This window comes from Tachyglossus aculeatus, chromosome 9 (genome assembly GCF_015852505.1).
Source record: "Tachyglossus aculeatus isolate mTacAcu1 chromosome 9, mTacAcu1.pri, whole genome shotgun sequence".
Taxonomy (NCBI): Eukaryota; Metazoa; Chordata; class Mammalia; order Monotremata; family Tachyglossidae; genus Tachyglossus; species Tachyglossus aculeatus.
In genome coordinates this window covers 10,520,729-10,539,991 of record NC_052074.1, presented here as the reverse complement: position 1 = coordinate 10,539,991, position 19,263 = coordinate 10,520,729, and the positions used below count along the sequence as shown (strand labels likewise).

Below are 19,263 nucleotides of genomic sequence, written 5' to 3'. Positions count from 1 at the left end.
TTATGGAATGCAGTACAGTTCCACTAAAAAGTATCTCCGACTAAAAATGTGAGCCATTAGTTTGAGGGCTAATTTCTAATTTCTCAAGCACTTCTGCCCACTTAGTTGGGAGAATATCAGAGTGTGGGCTCAAGGAAATTACCCCATTTGCCCTGTACTAAAGCACTCACACTTTTACATGTAAGCCTGTATTGTTTTTTGGCCTTGTTTTCCAAAGTTGCTCTTAGGTACTTTGTGCTTTCTGTCTGTATTCTCTAGGAGTTTGGCCTAATTTCACTAGCTTTGTAGCTCTGCCATTTAATACCACCTTGAATTTTCAGAATGTTCTCATTTTTCCCAGAGTTTTTTAGAATCAATTCTCCTTTTTACCTCCCACAACATTCTACTGAGTAAAGGATCATTTCCTTATTTTTAGAACTGAGAACAGTGAGGAACAGAGAGGCTCAGTTAAATCAATCGATGGTACTTACTGAGTATTTAATGGGTGCAGGGCACTGTACTAAGCAAGCACTTGGGAGAATACGAAACAAGAGTTGATAAAACACATCGCCTGCCCACAAGAAACTGAGTTTCCCAAAGCTGCCCAAACAAAGACTATAATCCAGGTCCTTGAACTTCCAGCCTACATTCAGTGAAGTGTGCCACAGCATTGCCTTGCCTACATTATTAGCTTTTCAAGTCTCTGCAGAATTGAGTTTAGCCAGCTTGGCATCTTCCATCCCTTATTTGTCCTCTCTCTGCTCTGGTCTAGTTTGAGTCTGCAGAATCACCTTTGAAGAATAGTCAGCATTCTTGATTTTCATTGTTAGATTTAGTGTATCCTCTGAAAATATTCCTAATACAATTTTTAAAAATGAGGATCATGTATATTTTCTAATTTTTCTTTCCCTCTGCTCTTCAAGTCACTTTTTTGCTGGATGGGTTAAAGACTACAGTAATCCCTGTTCAGAAAAGGCAAGTTACCAAAAATTAAAAAGCTTGAAGCTTTCACACTCAAATATATAATTTTAATTAGATCCTCACCAACATCATTTCATAACATGACATTAGGCACATATGTACCAAGAAGCAAACATAATGCTCAAAATGCACGATTTTCACAAATAGTAGGGGGTTAAGCACAGCATTAATATTTGGTACTAGATTCAAAGACGACATTTAGATTCTTCAGATTTCACATGTTTTATGAGCCCATGATGTTTGCTTAGTCATGCACTGGTAAGGAATTCAAACGCGGTCTCTTTCTCTTCTGCCAGTTCCTTTGCAGTAAGTTCCATCTTCTCACGGGAGAAGTCATTAATTGGAAGACCTTCAACAAATTTCCAAGATTTATCCTGTAATAAAAAGAATTCCAAATAAGATGGATCTGATCTAGCTCCGTTACTACAGTAAACCAAGTCTTACTCTTTTCTAGATATTTCATCAATCGTATTTATTGAGCGCTTACTGTGTGCAGAGCACTGTACTAAGCACTTGGGAAACAGAGTAAGAGTAAGAGAGCAAGGGAAACAGTATTCATACAGAGTAAGTCACTTATTTTCTCAAGCAACTTGGTGAACATTTAAAAATGAGGCTAAATGCACGAAGAGAAAGATCTAACATTAGCAACTTGGCAAAACATTTGGTTACTAAAAGCTATGTACTGAATAAAAATGTGAGCCAGAACAAACTTCCCTCATAAGAACACGGTAATGAATGGGGGAAGAGTCCTGGACCAAGGCCACAGACCTTATTTTTATCAAAATGACCCAAAATTGTATGTACGAGTTATATGCCTATAATGTATTTTTATTGAGTCAGAGAGATTCTGCTATAGGATAGCCAACTTTTACTTCATCAGAAGTACAACGGCCATGTCAACCCCACTTGATAATCAAAAGGACCACCCTCCTCTACCTCTTCTTGGCTGATATCTTGGCTTTTAAAATGATTTCCCCACTTTGCCACAGCTCCCATTTGACCTTCCTTTCCAACCACCCGCATCCCCGGAGTTACTGCAATAAAGGAGGCTTAGTGCTGTACAGTCAAAACTGGGTATAAACAGATACGTCACAAACGTGGTTTGTTGTAACTCAAAATATCTCAGGTTGAGAACTGCCTGCACTGTAAGCTTGCACCAGAGCATTTAGGCTGTTTCACCTTAGACTAAAGATCCCTTTACTTCGGCTCCAGTTCAAGATCCATTTCTCTACGTTGAAAGCTGTTTTCTAGACCCAACAATTTAAATCCTTAAACTTCTTTTAAAAGTAGGTTCCCCACTAATATGGAAGTTAATTACCAGCATGTTTAAGACAGACATGAGCAACTGTAGGTGTTACCACATCTTACCTTGATTACAACAGGGAATGAGTAGAGCAAATCGTCAGGGACACCATAGGAATTGCCATCAGAGATGACACCCATGGAAACAAATTCACCCTGGAAACAACAAAAAAAAGTTTACCAAGAGATCATTTCCTCTTTCTCCCTCTTTGGGGAGTTCAAATAGGAATGTTAAGCATGAACACAGGACCCCATGCTACCTCCATTTCCATATTGATATATATTTCAAATGGTATCATGGCATGGAACTATTCCAAATAATCACTTGCAGGAAATGCAGCTTGGCAAATACATTAAAGAAATCAAAAAAAGAGTAAACACACATTATATATTGTTCATTTATTTATGGCCATGGGTTCAAATTCCTGCTCTGAAATTTGTCTGCTGTGTGACCTTAGGCAAGTCACTTAACTTCTGTGCCTCATCTGTAAAATAGGGATTAAGACTGTGAGCCCCACATGGGACAACCTGATCACCTTTTATCCCCCCCAGTGCATAGAGCAGTGTTTCACACATAGTACGCGCTTAACAAATACCATCATTATTATTATAAGTTATGGAATAAAGTAATGTCTGTCTCTCCCTCTATAGACTGTAAGCTCGTTATGGGCAGGGGACATGTCTGCTAATTCTGTTGCACTGTACTCTCCCAAATGCTTAGTACAGTGCTCTGCATATAGTAAGCACTCAATAAATATCACTGATTAACTACACAAATATAAGAGAATACTTACTTCTGGAGTTCCAAACCAAATGTCTCTGACATGATCACAGATTGCTTTGGCAGCTGACATGGCGCTGGATAGTTTCCGAGCCTTAATGACAGCTCCTCCACGCTGCTGGACAGTCTTTAGTGGACAAAAAGAAAGTGAATTACTTGCCTGTCAGCCAAATTTTGAATCTTTTTAATTAAAACTACCAGGGTTAGACTAAACAGAGCTTCAGCCTGATGTGTCTGAACCACTTCCTGCTTTATACCTGCTTTTCCTTTTTGTAAATCCTATCTTCCCTCCTCCCCCATTAGACTGTAAGCTCCCTGAGGACAGGGAGGGGGGGTGTTTTGCTACCACTGTACTACCTTAAGTACTTAATAATCAGTAGGTGTTCAGTGATACCAGTGTTTCATAATTATGAAAAGTCATTCAAATAAAATTGTCATTAGCTTAATACAACTTTAGAATTATACAAAAATGCTTGTCTATTTAAGCCAATTTAGCAAGACGAGGCACAGAATATTCCTTTTCCCGTCCCCCCAAAGATCTTTTAAACAGGCATAAAACTAAGCCTGAGAACTTTACCTACCGAGATAAAGTCTCCTTTGAGCCAGCTGTCATCTTTCACAGCTTCATAAACTCCAACCTCCTTTCCCTGCAGCTTTACTTTGGCATGGTTAACATCTGGATATTGGGTAGAAGAGTGATTTCCCCAGATGATGACATTCTTCACATCGTTAGCAGTCACACCAAGTCTAAGGGCAATCTAGATCAATTTAGAAACAAGAGCATTTTTTACACAGTTATTTTAAATCCAGATAACATGATGCCTGTAGCAGTTAACTTTTCCCTCCCGCCCCCTTGGACTCCACAAGTTTTGCAAATTTCCACAGTGTGTAGAGATCAAGCCTTCAGGGGATAGATAGGCCCCTCTTCCTTGTAGTTCTCCTCCATGGGCCTCAGATCAATCCATCAATCAATCGTATTTATTGAGCGCTTACTGTGTACAGAGCACTGTACTAAGTGCTTGGGAAGTACAAGTTCAGAGCCCATAAGAACAAAACCAAACAAAATGAAGGCAATAATGATCCTTAAATCTTTTCATCTCATGACGTGAGAGAATCAATATGCCTCATCCCATATAAACCCCAAGTCACCCCCAACCAGACAATGAGTATGATACGATTTCCATGCTGTTGAGATAGAAGACTATAAGTGTTTCTTCATTTTTTCAACTTCAGTGTACATCCAATTACCTCATAATGTGGGGGTTGCATTATTAAAAACATTCCAGTAAAGAAAGCTCACATTTATAGCACTCACTATGTCTGAGCCTATGTGCATCGCATATAACATAGAAGATGGCTCTGAAGCTTTTCTCTTTCTCCCATTTCCCTGCAAGAATGCCTACAGTGTCCTTCTGCACCCACTTTGAACCATGGCCCACATGCTCATTACATTCTTTGGATCTGCACAGGTAGTGAACTTTGGAGGGTGAACAGGTTGGGCTTTTGGAAAGGGGGGTGAGATCAAAAGGTCAAACCCCATCCAGACATTCTGGGGGCCCAGGTTCCTCCTCCTTCCACCCTCACTACCCCCACCTCCTAGAACACGATATCCTTCTCTGGCATGAAGGGGTACACAGGTGCCATATTTAGAGGACTCTGCATACTCCACAGTCTAAACTTTCACAGCCTTGTACCCTTAGTTAAGGGCTAAGTGTGGAGGGGGACAAAGGTTGGGATTAGGAGCTAATATTGTTCCCACTTCTATACCTGGTGTAGCCATAAAGGCCAAATATCTCCCCCAGCGCTTCCACGGTGTTGAGCTACCTTAGTTGAAATCGAAGCATAGTCATGATGAATAGTTCCAAATAAAAAGATGACATTATTAGCTAATTGCAACATACCTGGAAAGGACACACCATCCTTCCATTTTAAAACCAGCAAACTGGCTCAATCAGATCTCCATTGCCTCAAGCATTAATATATAATTTTAATTTCATTCAAGAGTGTTTGGAAATATCAATAAAAATATTTTACAAGTGCGGTTACTTGTCTGTGAACTAAACCCAATATTAATTTTTACGAGTTCTTGAAACTGAGTTTTCTGATGCCATGTTGAGGGAGACTGCTCTAAAAAATGCTTCTTGTTGGAAGTGTCAACATTGTATTCTAATTGTACATGCGAAGACATAGACCCTATACAGAGGGCCTCCATCCCAGAGTGAAAATGTCGTAGGGGGCAGTTGAAATTTAAGAGAAAGGGGCCTCCTTTCCTTCACCCTACTTTAGTTTGGAAATCCTCATGGTTAACCTGAAGCTGTAAAGTTAACACCTTTTCTGGCACTCAGTTGGAAGGGAAGAACTGTCATAGGGGTCAGGGGAACAGGGGGCATAGAAAGACAAGCTCAGAGGGGTGGATTTGCAAGAGAAAAAGAACTTGGAGGTCTAAAACTTTCTAAGGTGAAGCCAGTTTTATAGACATGTAAAACCTAAAAGGTAAGCGAGAGAGATCCCTTTATCTCTGGGTGGATTTCCTACCTGGGATTTAGCCCTGTTGTGATCCAGACGAGTCAGACAGCTGAAGTTCTCTTTTGGAATAGATGGTGCTGACTTAGAAGCAGTCAAGCAGTTAGTGTTGGCTGGATTTCCCACCACTACAACCTAGCAAAGGAAAGGACACAAGAAAAAGTTAGCTTTTAAAAAGGCACCAACCTAACTCATATTGTAGAGAAAATTGTTAAAGAGAGCTCTTAACAGAGAGCAATTTGATCCCCGAGTAACAGAAATTTTCTCAATTTTACTGGGTTTGCTTGAGTGGAAAAAAACATAATGGGTACACAAAAGTCAATTACAGCATCTTAAGCTATTCAGAATATTTGAGATCCTTCTAAACATCACAGTATATGTTTAATGTTGATAAATATAAATCCGAGCCTCAAGGCAATGCAAATTTCACTACGTGAAATCTGACCTTGGTTAACTACTACCACATTTACTCACATAATTGCCCCAGTCACTCAATCGATTGTATTTATTGAGCAGTTACTGTGTGCAGAGCACTGTACTAAGCACTAGGGAGAGTACAATATAACAATTAACAAGCTTGGTAGACGCATTCCCTGCCCAGAAGGAGCTTAGTCTAGAGGGGGAGGCAGACGTTAATAAGGCTTTGAATGTGGGGAAAGTAATTTTCTGTCAGATATGAAGAGGGAGGACGTTCCAGGCCAGAGGCAGGATATGGGTGTGAAGTTAGTGGCGAGATAGACTAGATCAAGGTACAGTATGTTGGCATTAAAGGAGCGAAGTGTGCGGGCTGGGTTGTAGTTCGAAAGAAGCAAGGTGAAGTACGAGGGAGCAAGGTGATTGAGTGTTTTAAAGCCGATGATAAGGAGTTTCTCTTATGTGGAGGTGAATGACCCCACTTTCTGCAACCCCAAAACGTGGAGGAGCTACTAAGCAGGGTATTGAGTCTAGCACGAGAAAAAAGTTGAGAAGGAAGAGAAAGGTGAAAGGGTATCGGGACAGCCTCTGCTAATGAACTCTCCCAAGTGCCGTTTACAAGAGGAACTACGAATTATCGTAGCAGCTCCCACTCCTGCTATCTCTTCCAGCATGAAGCTCTCATTACTTACAAAAATAATCTTTAATTTCCTCCTCAAAGACTGTAGGAGGAAAAGAGGATTATGCAAGTAAATATGGTGATTACTTTAACACAAACTGTCTCTAAAGAATCCAGGAATGCTGCACTTTAACTGCAACATCTTCAGGCTCCAAGTGACAGGGATTAGGATCCATGGTTTTACTGTGGTCCATTCTTCAAACTGAGAGGAACGACCCCATGAGCAAGAGTTCTCTCCAAAACATATTTACATGGGTCTTTGCTTTGATCAAACCTGGAAGCTTTACACAACCATAATGAAATAAGGGGCAAATCACCTTTACAGTTTTCTTGGCATATTTGTCCAAAGCTGTGCCCTGGGCCTTAAAAATTTTCACATTTGCCTTGAGTAAATCCTTTCTCTCCATGCCTTCTCTTCTTGGCATAGAGCCAACCAGAATTGCCACATCAAGGTCTTTGAAGGCAACCTCTTCTTTGTCTGTGGCAACAACCTCTGCAATAGGAAAAAAAAGCGTTTTTATACATAAGTTGATCGTCCTTTATGAGACTTTATATATCTATGAACTAATGCCATACCTCTGCAATTATAGTGTTTTTTCTTACATACAGTATTCTGGATAAGAAAATTGGGCTACTGATTTGCTTTTTGAATTAAAAATAAATTTCCACCATATCCAAAGTGAGTAAACCCATTTCTGCATTCTGTTTTTCAAAAGTATTTTTGCTTTAAAAAGGGGAATAATTTTGATAATTTATATACTGAGCTAATGTTTGTCTAAGCCTCAGATTTCACATTATAGGTTCCATACTCTCAACTATAACTGGAGGGCAATTTATACTGCACTTTTCCTCACTAGTCAACAGGCATGTATCAGTATATCATCCCACCCTTGTAAAGCTTCTCCCCAACACTTCCACATAAAATATCTTACGCCCTTTTAATACTGAGATAACTTGAAACAGGTACTCAAATTTAATTCTTCTTTTTAACAGCCCTGAAATTCTAGTGTAGGAGCACTCCATTACTTTACCTTTAAGTAGAGGAAGAGCACAGTCCTGCAATTCCATTACTACACCATCTAACACCGTCATCATTGGAGTGATATCCAACAGAACAAGAATGAGAGCCTGTCAGACAGCCAAAAAAAGAACCAGAAAACAGCACCAGTGTACGTTATGTCACTTAGTAATAACCCAAGTCCCCAAATACTAAGATTTGCACCTCCCATGCTGGGTTTTTCCTTCCCGCAGAGTGCTGAAATAACTTCACAACCTGTTTCTGCTGCTCTTTTCTTCCCCCAACTACCTAAATTGCTTTGGGCTCCAGCCCTCATCACTCTGCTCCTCTTCCCCTTTCCTTTTTGCCCATTCTCTGCTCTCAGTCCTCCCCAACCGGTCACCTCCTGGATGCAGAGTAAGATGGACTATCATGTGCACTCTGCAAGAAATCCTGTCAGTTGTCACGAGTGTGTTTTCTCTACGTACTTCATAGACGCTATAGTGGAATTAGGGAAACATTTTTCCAACAACATGTCTGCCGGCAAAGAATGTTGTGGGGTTCTTACCCCTGTTGTAGTCAGTTCTCCTACCCTAGGATCGGGAGAGATTTTTTTCCTTAAAGCTTGATTCATACCTGGTCTTTACCGAAGACATCACCCTTAGCAATGCTGTAAAGCAGGGAGTAGGCAATCTGACCTGCAGCTCCAGTCACCAGAACTCTCACCGGTTCAGACTGCAATGAGAAGGAAAAACACAAATTTTATGCTCCGGAAAAGGATCACTGTACCTAGAAAGTAAACCACCTATCCAGTTGGCTCACAATAGCTCTAAAAGGACCATTTTTTTCCCACATTTCTATGTGGCCAAGCTGCAAAGCCTTTGTCCCTGTAAACATGCTCTAAGAATACAATCCAAAGGACTTCAAATGCTAGGGAACAAATCAATCTTTTATTTATTCCTTGCACTGTTTAATGGTCAGCAGTATATTTTCACTGTGTACAAATATGATTCCTGGTCTTGATGGTAAGAACCCTGAAAATGAGGGAAGGAAAAATTGAACTATAAAACTCATCTTTAAATGAAGGTCTGTCTCCAAAATATGGCTCTTATAATCTTTCCCCAGTCTTTGGTTCTAAGCAACTCCCTCCCCTCTTCTGCATGCTTCTGAGGGGCTCTGAATCAATTAAAGGGGATAGATATGAAGCACTGGAGAAGAAAAAGTGACAACCCTGATTTTGCTCTCCAGTGTAACAATGTTTAGGTTACAGAATATTAGAATATTTCACCTACACCTTAAGAAAACGTAGCCAGCAAAGACATAGTAAGATTACGTGGCTCACTGGAAAGAGCCCGGGCTTTGGAGTCAGAGGTCGTGGGTTCAAATCCCGGCTCTGCCAACTGTCAGCTGTGTGACTTTGGGCAAGTCACTTCACTTCTCTGGGCCTCAATTCCCTCATCTGGAAAATGGGGATGAAGACTGTGAGCCCCCCATGGGACAACCTGATCACCTTGTAATTTCCCCAGCGCTTAGAACAGTGCTTTGCACACAGTAAGTGCTTAATAAATGCCATCATTATTAATATTATTATTATTTAGCATTAAACTAATAACTGTGTTGTTTTTTTTAGTGCTTACTATGTCCCAAGCACTGTTCTAAGCTCTATGGTAGCTGCAAAATCATCAGGTCCCACATGGGGCTTACAATTTAAGTAGGAAGGAGAATGGGAATTAAATCCCCATTCTGCAGATGAGGGAACTGAGATACAGAGAAGTTAAAGTCACCTGCCCGAGCTCAAACAGCAAGCGCGTGGCGGAGCCCGTATTAAAATCCAGGTCATTTGACTCCCAGGCTTGGGATCTTTCCACTAGGCCATGCTGCTGGCTCACTGAGGTGCCAAGAGTATTATCTAATGGAGAGCTTGTGTATAGGCACGTCCAACAATAATCAGTATAAAAAGAGAAGGGAACTAAAGTTCAGCTCCAATCTACGCACTACAAGTATGGGGATCACATACAATCTTATATCTGGCCAAGCCTGACCTACGGAAACAAGTGATGGGGGAGCCACTTTTAAGCCGTCAATACACAATCATCCCCTCTAGACTCGCTGTACGCAGGGAAAATCATCAATGGTATTTATTTAGCGCTTACTGTGTGCAGAGCACTGTACTAAGTTAGTAGGAACATGCCTACTAACTCAGTTGTATTGTACTCTGTCAAATGCTTAGTACAATGCTCTGAACTCACTAAGTGCGCTGATTCCTGGAACTTGTAGTTCCAGCAAGTGCTATCATGGGAAACGATCAGCACATTAATCAATCAATCATATTTATTGAGCGCTTACTATGTGCAGAGCACTGTACTAAGCGCTTGGGAAGTACAAATTGGCAACATATAGAGACAGTCCCTACCCAACATTGGGCTCACAGTCTAAAAGGGGGAGACAGAGAACAAAACCAAACATACTAACAAAATAAAATAAATAGAATAGATATGTACAAGCAAAATAAATAGAGTAATAAATATGTACAAACATATATACATATATACAGGAGCTGTGGGGAAGGGAAGTAGGTAAGATGGGGGGATGGAGAGGGGGGCGAGGGGGAGAGGAAGGAAGGGGCTCAGTCTGGGAAGGCCTCCTGGAGGAGGTGAGCTCTCAGCAGGGCCTTGAAGGGAGGAAGAGAGCTAGCTTGGCGGATGGGCAGAGGGATTGGGGGCATTCCAGGCCCGGGGGAGGACGTGGGCCGGGGGTCGATGGCGGGACAGGTGAGAACAAGGTACAGTGAGGAGATTAGTGCACATCTGATTGAGGCTGCAGTCCGTCATTTGGCGTAAAGCAGCTCAGATTGTGGGGTGTTACGGCACCCATGTCTCGGCTCAGATTTCCACAGCTAGGCAGTCTCACCAACATTCCAGTTCTAAATACACCTCTTTGATGATTTCTTTGGTCTTTGACAAATTCACTGTGGGCAGGAAATGTCTCTGTAATATTGTACTCTCCCAAGCGATTAGCACAGGTGCTCTGCACAGAGGCAGTGCTTAATAAATACAACTGACTGAGTAAAGTTAATTCTTATTTGATAAGGATATGGTCAAATATAATATCCACTATATGTAAAATGTATTTATTAGAATAAGCAAATGCATAGGTTATTAGTAACTCCCTTCTATTTTAGGACAACATTTAGGCAGAAGAGCATCTGCACTTTTGTGATGTGATCATAGGTTACTATAATACACCCAACCTGGGCCGTCTGCCATGATCTTAGTAAAGAATGAATTTTTTGCACTTAGCATGAGCTTCCTTCAGAGGTAGGTTGTGGGTTTAAGATTTCAGATTACAGTTATTAAAAATGTAAAAGTATTCTGTTTTACTCCAAGGCCGTAGCCAACAACTGTTATAAATAGTACGCACGAGTACCTAAATTCCTGGAGTATCTTCAGTGATTAGCATTGCTTTGCCTTAGCTAGTCTGCTAGTCACTTTGGGAATCCATTTTACCTCCCTCGGTAGAATCTTGCAAAGGTTGAATCTCCAGAATGAAGGGCAACTCATTTGTAGAGGCTCAGTTTCCTTTCTTGGAGGCATAAAAAACAGGTGGGTATGAAGGCTATCCTTCTGCTTGCTGAGGAAAGACCCCAACCCTCAACGCGAAGAGAAGGAGGTCTGGTAATGGAGCAGGCAAGACCGCACCTGCCCCAAGGTCTAGCTGTGACCCTTGTGCCAGGCTGGAACCTATATGGGGTTTTTTTGGGGTTTTTTTTTAAACACCTGCATCATCTCTTTTCCTACATTCCCTTTAAATCAGTAAAGTTACAGCTATTTAAGATCCTGCTGCCAGTTCCTGAATTTCAGTTTGGGTAATTGTGAGTTAAGAATATGTTCTTCCAGACAATCCTTATGTGTGACATTTCCTTCATTTTAATTGAGTCAAAATGACCTTCATCATGGTCATACAAAGCCTATCTCCTCATACATTTGTCACTTTCTGACGGTATCAAGGCTTGGGTTTTTTTGCCCCCGGGCCTGAAATTTGATAAATTTCATCCCAACTCTCCTTTTGTCCTTCATACAATTTGTCCACCCAATACTACTAACTGTACTTACATGATATCTAAAATTTGACAGATAATAGGAATCTTAATTTCCCCAGTTACTTGCTCAGGTTAACAGGCTGGAGAGCAGTTAGTACAGTGCTCTGTACAATTCAAATACCATTGATTGTGGATCCCATTGCTCACATTTCCCTATATCACATCAATGGAGTCTGGAATTTAACAAAACGAATAATCGCGGAATGGAAGGTAATGATGAGTTTCTCCAATATCCAGAGAGACCACATAAAACATTTTTTTCCAGTTTAATTTTATTTCAAAGTAAAATCATGTTAGAAAATCAAACACACACCTTAAGTGATTTTCAAATCATTTCTCCCTACCAAATGTTACACGGTGGTGTCACCGACTGCCACCTTTCCCTTTTTTTCCTCGACGCAAGGGTTCAGATTTTAGAAATTACGCAAGTGAGGTAAGAAAACGTCCTTGACCTACTTGGTAAAGGTTCCACTGATTTAATACATTTCTAACATTATAAGAAGGCTCCATTTGAAGACAATTTAGGTGGCATTGACAAAACACGACACTGCTGAACGATTCCACCCATGATATATAAATCGAAATCTGGGACTCCTTACCATAATAATCACCCAAAGGCTGTACGAAAAGGCGCCATCTCACATACAGTGCTCTGCACACAGTAAGCGCTCAATACATACCATTGAATTTATGCTAAAATAGACTCATCCTGACGTAAGTTGATATATTTTTTCCCCCACCAATCTTTGGGGCAGGTCAAACTCGAATTATTTTCAAAACCTACTCTTGCGAGGGCGAGGACTGCACCTTTTCAGATGATGAAGAAAGCGAAAGATGGGGAGTCCCCTTCTGGACTGTGAGCCCGTTGTTGTCTCTACATGCTCATTCATTCATTCAATCGTATTTATTAAGCGCTTACTGTGTGCAGGGCACTGTACTAAGCGCTTGGAAAGTACAATTAGGCAACAGAAAGAGACAATTCCTACCCAGCAACAGGCTTACAGTCTAGAAGGGGGAGGCAGACAACAAAACAAAACAAGTAGTCAGACATCAATAGCACCAAAACTCACCTAGTGTTAAAACACTCTCGACTAGTTGAACTGGAGTCTCTATTGCTTAATCAATCATATCTACTGAGTACTTACTACATGCAGAGCACTGTGGTAAGCACTTAAAAGGAGAAAAGAAAAAGGAGAATGGCCTGCATGAATTCTCCATCAGTGTTCCTAAATTTAATGTTGCCGACTTGTACTTCCCAAGCATTCAGTACAGTTCTCTGCACAGTAAGCGCTCAATAAATACGACTGATTGAATGAATAAATGAGACCAGTCCATCTCCAGAGAGCATTTGTGGAGTTGGGGGGATGATCTAATTTAAGACTGGGCTATTGTGATCATTTTCCCTTCTAGATTGTGAGCCCACGGCTGGGTAGGGCCCGTCTCTGTATGTTGCCACCTTGTACTTCCCAAGAGCTTAGTACAGTGCTCTGCACACAGTAAGCGCTCAATAAATACTATTGATGATTGATTGATTGAGAGGAGCTAAAATAGCTCCAGGGGACAGTTCCCGGGAAAAGGCGGGCAATATTCCCAAAGCCTTACAGGAGCAGCCCCTATCTCAGACACTTAAGGGACACGGACTTAATCAATCAATCGTATTTATTGAGCGCTTACTGTGTGCAGAGCACTGTACTAAGCGCTGAGTCCAAGTTGGCAACATATAGACAGCCCCTACCCAACAGTGGGCTCACAGTCTAAACGGGGGAGACAGAGAACAAAACCAAACATACTAACAAAATAAAATAGAATAGATATGTACAAGTAAAATAGAGTAATAAATATGTACAACCATATATACAGGTGCTGTGGGGAAGGGAAGGAGGTTAGTACAGTGATCTGCACACAGTACGCGCTCAATAAATACGACTGATTGAGAGGAGCTAAAATAGCTCCAGGGGCCAGTTCCCGGGGAAAGGCGGGCAATATTCCCAAGGCCTTACAGGAGCAGCCCCTATCTCAGGCACTTAAGCGGCACGGACTTTATCAATCAATCAATCTGTGTGCAGAGCACTGTACTAAGCGCTTGGGAAGTCCAAGTTGGCAACATAGAGAGACAGCCCCTACCCAACAGTGGGCTCACAGTCTAAAAGGGGGAGACAGAGAACAAAACCAAACATACTAACAAAATAAAATAAATAGAATAGATATGTACAAGTAAAATAGAGTAATAAATATTACAAACATATATACAGGTGCTGTGGGGAAGGGAAGGAGGTTAGTACAGTGCTCTGCACACAGTAAGCGCTCAATAAATACGATTGATTGATTGATTGAGAGGAGCTAAAATAGCTCCAGGGGCCAGTTCCCGGGAAAAGGCGGGCAATATTCCCAAAGCCTTACAGGAGCAGCTCCTATCTCAGGCACTTAAGGGGCACGGACTTTATCAATCAATCAATCTGTGTGCACAGCACTGTACTAAGCGCTTGGGAAGTCCAAGTCGGCAACATATAGAGACAGCCCCAACCCAACATCATCATCATCAATCGTATTTATTGAGCGCTTACTGTGTGCAGAGCACTGTACTAAGCGCTTGGGAAGTACAAATTGGCAACATATAGAGACAGTCCCTGCCCAACAGTGGGCTCACAGTCTAAAAGGGGGAGACAGAGAACAAAACCAAACATACTAACTAAATAAAATAAATAGAATAGATATGTACAAGTAAAATAGAGTAATCATCATCAATCGTGTTTATTGAGCGCTTACTGTGTGCAGAGCACTGTACTAAGCGCTTGGGAAGTACAAATTGGCAACATCTAGAGACAGTCCCTGCCCAACAGTGGGCTCACAGTCTAAAAGGGGGAGACAGAGAACAAAAACAAACATACTAACTAAATAAAATAGAATAGATATGTACAAATAGAGTAATAAATATGTACAAACATATATACATATATACAGGTGCTGTGGGGAAGGGAAGGAGGTAAGATCATCATCAATCGTATTTATTCAGCGCTTACCGTGTGCAGAGCACTGTACTAAGCGCTTGGGAAGTACAAATTGGCAACATCTAGAGACAGTCCCTGCCCAACAGTGGGCTCACAGTCTAAGAGGGGGAGACAGAGAACAAAACCACACATACTAACAAAATAAAATAAATAGAATAGATATGTACAAGTAAAATAAATAGAGTAATCATCATCAATCGTATTTATTGAGCGCTTACCGTGTGCAGAGCACTGTACTAAGCGCTTGGGAAGTACAAATTGGCAACATCTAGAGACAGTCCCTGCCCAACAGTGGACTCACAGTCTAAAAGGGGGAGACAGAGAACAAAACCAAACATACTAACAAAATAAAATTAATAGAATAGATATGTACAAGTAAAATAAATAAATAGAATAAATATGTACAAACATATTGAGCCCACTGTTGGGTAGGGACTGTCTCTATATGTTGCCAATTTGTACTTCCCAAGCGCTTAGTACAGTGCTCTGCACACAGTAAGCGCTCAATAAATACGGATGATGATGATATATACATATATACAGGAGTAATACGTATGTACAAACATATATACATAGATAGAGGTGTTGTGGGGAAGGGAAGGAGTTTAGAGGGGTGACCATCTGGCCAGGCCCCAATACTCACCATGATTGCGGTGGATGGGTCACTCGTGGCCCTGCAATCAGGGTCACCTCTAACTGCGGCAAAGACAAGGCGGCCCCAACGGTAGCACTTAAGAGCCGGGCGGGAGGGCCCAACCCGCTCCCCCCCCCCCCGCCTCTGGGAGTTGTAGTTTTTCCCGGCTCCCCCTGCCGCCGCCGCCGGAGCGTTCCGGGAGCCCAGAGAACTACAACTCCCAGAATGCACTCGTTTCATCACACCCTGTTTCTCCCTCCGCCGCTCGCCGAGGGTGAAAAAAATAGTCCCGGTAGGTGAGGGGGTGGGCAGCCATTGGAGGCCGACGGGACGCGGAGTGATTCGGACCCAGGAATGGGAGCGTTTTGAGGGAGTTCGGCGATTGGGAGAGAGAGGGAGGTGTTTCCTAGGCCTTCTCTTCCCAGTCTGCCCTTTTGGAGGTTAAGACGGTTGTGTACAAACCGTATATAAATATGTAACCGTGTGCAAATGTGTACAAACATATATACATATATACAGGTGCTGTGGGGAAGGGAAGGCGGTAAGATGGGGGGATGGAGAGGGGGACGAGGGGGAGAGGAAGGAAGGGGTTAGACGGTTGCCCTTTTGGAGGTTAAGACGGTTGTGGCTGGGCTTCCGCTGCGCCAGGAAGAATTTAACCCGGAAGCTGATCCGTCGTCGACCCCCTGGAATGCCCTCCCTCCACACAGCCGCCAACCTAGCTCTCTTCTTCCCTTCTTCCCCTTTTAGACTGTGAGCCCACTGTTGGGTAGGGACTGTCTCTATATGTTGCCAATTTGTACTTCCCAAGCGCTTAGTACAGTGCTCTGCACATAGTAAGCGCTCAATAAATACGATTGATGATTGATTGATTCCCTTCACCCCTCACATCCAAGCCTTCAGCAAAACCTGCCGGTCTCAGCTCCGCAACATCGCCAAGATCCGCCCTTTCCTCTCCATCCAAACCGCCACCCTGCTCGTTCAAGCTCTCATCCTATCCCGTCTGGACTACTGCACCAGCCTCCTCTCTGATCTCCCATCCTCGTGTCTCTCTCCACTTCAATCCATACTTCACGCTGCTGCCCGGATCGTCTTTGTGCAGAAACGCTCTGGGCATATCACTCCCCTCCTCAAAACTCTCCAGTGGCTACCAATCAATCTGCGCATCAGGCAGAAGCTCCTCACCCTGGGCTTCAAGGCTGTCCATCCCCTCGCCCCCTCCTACCTCACCTCCCTTCTCTCCTTCTACTGCCCAGCCCGCACCCTCCGCTCCTCCACCACTAATCTCCTCACTGTACCTCGTTCTCGCCTGTCCCGCCATCGACCCCCGGCCCACGTCCTCCCCCGGGCCTGGAATGCCCCCAATCCCTCTGCCCATCCGCCAAGCTAGCTCTCTTCCTCCCTTCAAGGCCCTGCTGAGAGCTCACCTCCTCCAGGAGGCCTTCCCAGACTGAGCCCCTTCCTTCCTCTCCCCCTCGTCCCCCTCTCCATCCCCCCCATCTTACCTCCTTCCCTTCCCCACAGCACCTGTACATATGTATATATGTTTGTACATATTTATTACTCTATTCATTTATTTATTTTACTTGTACATATCTATTCTATTTTATTTTGTTGGTATGTTTGGTTTTGTTCTCTGTCTCCCCCTTTTAGACTGTGAGCCCACTGTTGGGTAGGGACTGTCTCTATATGTTGCCAATTTGTACTTCCCAAGCGCTTAGTACAGTGCTCTGCACATAGTAAGCGCTCAATCAATACGATTGATGATGATGATGATCTTCTGAGGTCGCTGTCCCTCGTGGGGGGAGGCCGAGGCTGGCTTCGCTGGTTGCTAGGAGACGGGGCGGGGTCGCGCGCGCACGTGCGCGCGCAACCGTCCGCCGGGAGGCACGTGAAAAGCGGCGCGTGCGTCACCGCCCCCCCGCCCCTTCCGGCCTTCTGATTGGGCGAGGAGGGCGGGGCCGGACTTCTGATTGGACGAGGAGGGCGGGGCCGCCCCTCCCCCCCCCTCCGTGGGGTTTGTGAGGCGGCGAACGGACACGGAGCCTCTCAGCCTCATCTTGGCTGCAGGTAAAAAGCGGCGTGGGCGGGGGAAGGGATTTACCTCAGATTAATAATAATAATAATAATAATAATAATAATAATTTTGGTCTTTGTTAAGCGCTTACTATGTGCCAAGCACTGTTCTAAGCGCTGGGGGTGGAGGGAGGGAATACAAGGGGATCAGGTTGTCCCACTTGGGGCTCCCAGTCTTCATCCCCATTTTCCAGATGAGGTAACAGAGGCACGGAGAATCGTAATAATAACAATTATTTAACAATTTAACAATTATAATAACAATTAATATCATTTATTAAGCACTTACTATGTGCAAAGCACTGTTGTAAGCGCTGGGGAGGTTACAAGGTGATCAGGTTGTCCCACTTGGGGCTCCCAATCTTCATCCCCATTTTCCAGATGAGGTAACATAGAGGCACGGAGAATAATAATAATAATAATGATAGCATTTATTAAGCCATTACTATGTGCAAAGCACTGTTCTAAGCGCTGGGGGGGTTACAAGGCAATCAGGTTGTCCCACTTGGGGCTCCCAATCTTCATCCCCATTTTCCAGATGAGGTAACAGAGGCACGGAGAATAATAATAATGATAGCATTTATTAAGCCATTACTATGTGCAAAGCACTGTTCTAAGCGCTGGGGAGGTTACAAGGCGATCAGGTTGTCCCACTTGGGGCTCCCAATCTTCATCCTCATTTTCCAGATGAGGTAACATAGAGGCAAGGAGAATCATAATAGTAACAATTATTTAACAATTTAACAATTATAATAACAATAACATTTATTAAGCGCTTACTATGTGCAAAGCACTGTTCTAAGCGCTGGGGAGGTTACAAGGCGATCAGGTTGTCCCCCGTGGGGCTCCCAATCTTCATCCCCATTTTCCAGATGAGGTAACAGAGGCATGGAGAATCATAATAATAATTTAACAATTTAACAAGTGTTAATAATTTAACAATCATAATAACAATTAATAATATTTATTAAGCGCTTACTATGTTTAAAGCACTGTTCTAAGCGCTGGGGGGGTTACAAGGCGATCAGGTTGTCCCACGTGGGGCTCCCAATCTTCATCCCCATTTTCCAGATGAGGTAACAGAGGCACGGAGAATCATAAGAATAATAATGATAGCATTTATTAAGCACTTACTACGTGCATAGCACTGTTCTAAGTGCTGGGGAGGTTACAAGGTGATCAGGTTGTCCCACGGGGGGCTCCCAATCTTCATCCCCATTTTCCAGATGAGGTAACAGAGGCACAGAGAATAATAAGAATAATAATGATAGCATTTATTAAGCGCTTACTACATGCAAAGCACTGTTGTAAGCGCTGGGGAGGTTACAAGGTGATCAGGTTGTCCCCCGGGGGGCTCCCAATCTTCATCCCCATTTTCCAGATGAGGTAAAAGAGGCACGGAGAATCATAATAATAACAATTATTTAACAATTGTTAATAATTTAACAATTTATAATAACAATTAATAACATTTATTAAGCGCTTACTATGTTTAAAGCACTGTTCTAAGCGCTGGAGAGGTTACAAGGTGATCAGGTTGTCCCCCGGGGGGCTCCCAATCTTCATCCCCATTTTCCAGATGAGGTAACAGAGGCACAGAAAATCATAAGAATAATAATGATAGCATTTATTAAGCGCTTACTACGTGCAAAGCACTGTTCTAAGCGCTGGGGAGGTTACAAGGTGATCAGGTTGTACCACGTGGGGCTCCCAATCTTCATCCCCATTTTCCAGATGAGGTAACAGAGGCATGGAGAATAATAAGAATAGCAATGATAGCATTTATTAAG

At 42.8% G+C, this 19,263-nt stretch overlaps 1 protein-coding gene across 1 annotated transcript; it reads right to left on the bottom strand.

The window, feature by feature from the left end:
- Positions 1-985: 985 nt before the first annotated feature.
- Positions 986-15,441, bottom strand: MDH1 (malate dehydrogenase 1). The gene is made up of 9 exons (XM_038751650.1): positions 15,407-15,441; positions 8,293-8,391; positions 7,691-7,787; positions 6,977-7,152; positions 5,579-5,701; positions 3,625-3,801; positions 3,057-3,170; positions 2,329-2,418; positions 986-1,334 (listed from the first exon to the last, which is right to left on the bottom strand). The coding sequence occupies exons 1-9, from the start codon at positions 15,407-15,409 to the stop codon at positions 1,209-1,211; spliced, it is 1,005 nt and encodes a 334-aa protein (XP_038607578.1). The 5' UTR covers positions 15,410-15,441; the 3' UTR covers positions 986-1,208.
- Between the last annotated feature and the right edge of the window lie 3,822 nt (positions 15,442-19,263).

Coding starts and splice junctions, on each gene's coding strand:
- MDH1 (XM_038751650.1), bottom strand. Junction 7,788..8,292: donor ATGTCTTCGGTAAAGACCAG/GTATGAATCAAG, acceptor GCTGTCTGACAG/GCTCTCATTCTTGTTCTGTT. Junction 1,335..2,328: donor CATTCCCTGTTGTAATCAAG/GTAAGATGTGGT, acceptor TTTTTATTACAG/GATAAATCTTGGAAATTTGT.